The sequence below is a fragment of the Oryzias melastigma genome, linkage group LG16 (genome assembly GCF_002922805.2).
Source record: "Oryzias melastigma strain HK-1 linkage group LG16, ASM292280v2, whole genome shotgun sequence".
NCBI classification, from domain to species: Eukaryota; Metazoa; Chordata; class Actinopteri; order Beloniformes; family Adrianichthyidae; genus Oryzias; species Oryzias melastigma.
In genome coordinates, this window is record NC_050527.1 from 2,107,155 (window position 1) to 2,112,630 (window position 5,476).

The 5,476-nt window shown below is 37.2% G+C and overlaps 1 protein-coding gene across 3 annotated transcripts in view; it reads left to right on the forward strand.

Annotated features, from left to right (window-relative positions):
- The window catches only part of LOC112143426 (mannosyl-oligosaccharide 1,2-alpha-mannosidase IC), a 226,306-nt gene that overhangs the window by 200,682 nt on the left and 20,148 nt on the right, over positions 1-5,476 (forward strand). For all 3 annotated transcript variants that reach the window (XM_036215958.1, XM_024267380.2, XM_036215959.1), the window contains one exon: positions 3,169-3,263. In XM_036215958.1, the coding sequence (XP_036071851.1) occupies positions 3,169-3,263 (95 nt within the window). The remainder of the gene's footprint in view (positions 1-3,168; positions 3,264-5,476) is intronic.

A 5,476-nucleotide genomic window follows, 5' to 3' on the forward strand; every position in this document is an offset into this window, starting at 1 on the left:
ACAGAAATAAATGTTGTTTTTGTGGCCATTAAGCTTTTCATTTATAAAGTGTAGCTTTTATTCTTTTCAATAATTACTGTAATGCAGCACATACAAGTTCCTTTCAAAATAAAATACATCCTGTCATAAGTAAGTTCTGACTGCAGTAGATTTGCAATTATATTTTGGGAATTTGCCCTCTAAACAAGACTTAAGAGTTTAAAAGTATTCTAATAATAAATCACTCTGACAATAGATCAATCCCTTTACCGTCAATTTGCGTAGTTATGAGTTTTGAGGAACGGCTAAGAAAAAAAAAAAAAGTTAATTTTCACTCATGTAAGATCACCACAAGTTGGAAATCTAAAGGTAAATGACAAAACTTAAGTATTATTTATTCAAAATGTTGTCATTTTTCCTCAAAACCAAAGCTACAATGGAGGGACAAAAGAGCCGCATGTGGCTTCGGAGCCTGAGGTTGCAGACTCCTGCCCTAATACAATAAATGTAGGATTTTATAGGAACTGTATTTTGGTAAAAATGTATTGAAATCTTTTTATTTCACTGTATTTTTTCCCAGAGAAACTAAAAATTACACAATTAGTGACTTAAAAACTCCTTAATTTAGATGTTTAGCTAGGGAAATTGAGCATTATTGCTAAAATTTTAAGAATACTTTGATTTTGAAGATGAAATTTAGCTTTTTTTTATTCAGGCAAAGACATTGAATCACAGCATGAAGTATTTTACAAAAAAAAGGAGAAACACTAAAAGACAAATGATTGAAAGAGGACTATTTTGTCATTTCGCCCAGTTCCAGAGGTGAAACTGAGAGGTTTTCCTGGTAAACAGAAATGTCAGACCTGCAAAAGTTCCCATCCTCTTGGCTGTAATGATGTTTGCTGGGGGAGAGGTGTCATGCGTTCCTGATGAATGTCTGCAGGTTGGGAACTAATAGAAAAGCCGTTTGTATTGAGCCTTCTGTCCAACAGAGAATTTCTGAAGAAACCGACCCAATGGCCTGTCACGTTTAATCAATGTTGCTCTTTGCAGAAATTTGTTATTTTTCTATCAGACGAGTGGAGAATATTAAAAAATGCCGTATTTGCTGACTGTTTGCACATCTAACTGCTCCAGTACATTAACAGCAGATCTTCAGTAATGCAGTGTAGGTGAATCAGGTGAGTCAGGGAAGACAGATTGATGAGTGCAGCCTTTAATTCAGTCCGTGTCCTCCATACAGTAAATTGCAGAGCGGACTCCCGCTACAGGGGGTTTACAGTAATTAATCAAAGAATTCATAAACAAGCTAACGAGAATTAATGAATGCAATATAAGTGACAACCCCTGCTTCATGTCTGCCCTAATGCAGCTGACGCAATTCATTTGAATGTAAATGATTGCATGAATCAAACTCTATTACAGTATTGAATTTAAAATTATGCACATATGCCACACATGTCTCTGTGCTTTCTGAAGAGAGATGGGATCAGAAGGCGGGTCATTAGTGTTCACTTTGATAAAGTACAGAAACTGGAGACTCAAATGGGAGACAAACAAATGATGTCGCTGCTCTGGGATTCTCTGTGAAAGCGGGAGACACAAAAATACCACTGTGGTCCTAAATCAGCTCAGAATCTGAGATTTCCTCAGTGAAGCGTTCCGAATTTTCAGAATATTACACATACAGTTTTTCTTGATGCTTTTGTATTCCGATTCAATGGAAAATGGTCTTTTTGTTTGTTTTTGTATCATTTGTCTCATTTTAGAGGACCCATACAAAATTATTTGAGTATTTCTTAAAGAAAACCAGATGCTAGAAAAGGCTCAGACTAATGACACACTTATTGAAATATGCGTGCCAAAATCTCTCTTCTCCCGCCACTCCCTTGCGCCCTGGCCCACCCACACTTAGAAATGATACACAATGAGCTCGTCCGAGTGTCAGGAGTCAGAGCTCTGTCTCCCCCTCTGGTCACCAGCGGGAGCCATCTTCAGTATTAGTCAGTTTACTAAAGAAACTGACTAATACTGTTACCAGCCATTAGTATCACTAAATATAATCAAAACTGAAAGTTTTAAATGTTTATATCTGAAACAAAAGTGTTTAGATGCCTCACAAAGAGCACCCTAACAGGTGACGGTTTGCCCCCATCCCAAACTTCAGCCGCTGGATGTGAGGTTCTAGTCTGAGAGCTCAAAGTGCTGCTGGGAAGTTTAAGGTCATTAAAATGCAAGAGAAGTTTGTCATTAAAGGCTTTATTTGTAATGAGAAGGAGCTTATGCTCTTTTCATGAGGTCTCTTTTGCCAATTCTCTTCAGAAGTCTTGCTTCAGCATTTTGGATCAGCTTCAGGCTATTGAGAGAATTTTTAGGACACCAGGATAGAGAATTACAGGATTCAAGGCCTCCAGCAGCAAATAAATGAACTAGTTTTTCTGCATCACCCTGAGACAGACTGGGTGTTCATAGTTTTTGGAATAGGAAATGGGTAAAAGGATGTTTTTGTCATTATTCTTATGCAATTATATTAGAAATGTTCAAAAAAAAGTGACTCCAAGGTCATTCATATTAATATTAGGCTCCAAAGAAACATCTCTCATGTAGACGAAGGTTCATGATCACATTGTATCTGCTACACCTCTTTGATTGTGGTTTGCCTTAAAGATACCCTCTCTACCACACCTTTTCTTCTTCTTCTTGCACAGATCTCTCCTCTTCCTCTCACCTCTGGCTTTCTCCCTTCTCACACATCTCACTCATCAGGATTTCAGTGTGCCTCCCTCCTCCTCCTCCTCTTTCAAACTCTGTTCCAACTGGCTTATAGAGATTCTGTGACTGATACTGCAGCTTCTAAGATGATGCATTAACTTTGCCTTTGCGTTGGCTTCAAAGAGTCGGTGGAGATGTGGAAGAAGAGCGCTTTTAGATGGACTGCTGAAGATGACACTGATTAGATTGCTATTGCTCCAGTTGGAGTTCATCTGTAGTAGGGCAGTTATTTAATATAATTAACTTTAAATATAACGCGAAAGAGGACTTTTTTTTTTAGGGCTTTGGGTTCTCAGTTTACAAGTGGAGTATTTTACAGCTCTGTTGAATTTGCAACTATAAAAAAACAATGTATTTCCATGTAATTCGGTATGTTTACTTTCTACTTACCACTTCTTTTTGTGTGTTTTTGTTCAGCTTTTCAAGAGTAAAGCTTTGGAGTTGGGAGAAAAGCTACTGCCTGCCTTCAATACACCAACAGGAATCCCCAGAGGAGTCATCAACCTGGGGAGGCAAGTCTCAGACAGCAGTTGACCTCCAACTGTCCTCCACCCATACTGAGAAATCACAGAAGCAACGTTAAATAAAAATGCACAAAAGTTTCTCTATATCAGCAACAAGTCAAAAAATGTTCAATAATGTGATAAAATAATCTTAGTCTTTAACATTTTTGCCTCATTTCCACTTAGTGGTCCAGAATGGACCGGTACGGTATTTTGAGCGTTTGTTATAAAATGGACCCATTAAGCCAGACCGATTCGTACCATTTTTGGTCCCCCGTTGGTCGTAGGTCCATAGAGAAATGGAATGGATCAGTTAAGGCGGTGCTATCGTCGTCACATGATTAAATCCATTGATTGGCAGAAAGCGTTTTCCTGACTCAGGAGCTAAGCTGAAAGTTTTGGCCTCTTTTCAGCTGTATTCTTCTTCACCTGCAAAGAATAAGTATTTAACTTTTAATAGGGGAGAACTGTATACAAAATACCAGAACACAAATATAGGAAAAAAAAGAAGCTGATAAAAGACTTCCATTGTTGCCATTCAGGGCGGCAGTGGCTCAGGTCATTGAGCTGGTCGGCCAATGATCGAAGGATTGGAAGTTCGATTCCAGTCCCTTCAGTCAACTGCTGTTGTGTCCTTGGGTAAGACACTACATCCTCCTTGAATGTTTGGAAAAGAGCAGATTAATCAAATCCATTCTAATTATTATTCCCTTTCGCTGTTGTCGCACCATTATGACGTACAGGTACGTCATCCATCTACACCCCGCACGCTCCTTGATAGTCCCCACTCAATGGAAACACTTACTTGGGATGCCCAGAAAATTCTAGCCAGGAGTGAACCAGTCTGATCTGGACCGCTCAGTGGAAATGAGGACTTAGTTTATTATTATAAGACATCTTAAAAAAGAAAACAAAAAAAACTTTCAATGACCGCTATGAAAATCATTGCATTTAAATGAAATCGAACATTCAGGACAAATCTGCAGCAGTTGAGTTTTGTGAGTAGTGAAGCTAACTCAACTGTTTCATAACTGGATTTTTGGCTTTAAATGTGGTCATCTGGTTTGGTTTGAGTTTGTTGGTCATTCTGAGATTGAAACTGAAGAGTCACACATATAAAAGCTAATGATAACACTGTCACTGACTGAGGTAGGAAATTATTCTTGGTAACATGAACTCCTAGTGACCATTCTTCACTTTTACCACATTTGACACAGAAAGGGGATCAAAAAGAAAAAAAAACCTACAAATGAATGTGTAACCACTTCCTCTAACTTCAAATTGACTTTCATGCATATTTTCTTCTCCTGACTCATTTAGAGTATTTGCCTTTTTTCCACTTTCGCCTTAGACACTGTAGTATCCAACTTCAGAGTTTGACATCATAAAAACAAACCAATTCACATCACTGACATTTCTAAGAAAATGGTCGTGAGTACTCAGTTTGATGCACACCAGGCCTTTTGGGGAAGATAAACAACTTCCTTTTATCTGTAATATTAATGAGTTTCATGACATGTTTACTGTTCTTGAATGTGTTGATTTTAAACAAGTGTAAGTTAGAAAAAGTATTCCTGAGAATTTGCTTGTGAATCTTAGGAACTCTCCAAAATGTTTTCTTTTTGACAATATTAGACTGATGAAGCCACACGGATGAGTAGAGAAATATTTTAGATAGGGCTAAGTTGACAAAATCGGTAAATCAATTTGAATTGACCTACGCTTAATAGATGAATAATCGATCCATAAAAATATAAATTGATTTAGCACATAAAGCTTAAGTCCACTAGCTTGATGCTAACATATAATGGTATTTCCCTTAGAACGGCTAATGCTAACGCTCCGTTGATGTAAACAGACATTGCTGACTAAATTAACATCTTTATAAAGACACAGGCATGAATTTTCCAAACTCTTAATTTTAAAGAAACTATTTGTGGTCTAAAGCACTTTTTTTGCTATTTCTTTCTTCTTCTTGAAAAAAAGTGTACTGCTATAGCACTTATAGTAGACTTATAGTAGATTAATAAAGTATTTCTAAACAAATATGTCTAAATGTATAAACCGTGTAAACTCAAATTTGAATTCAAATTGAATTTAGAGGATTGAAAGAATCTGGGAAAAAAAAATTGGAATTGAATCGATCCAGGCTCTGGTTAATCGAATCGATTCTGGAAATTTTTATCGATACCCAGCCCTAATTTTAAAGAATGAAGACTTTA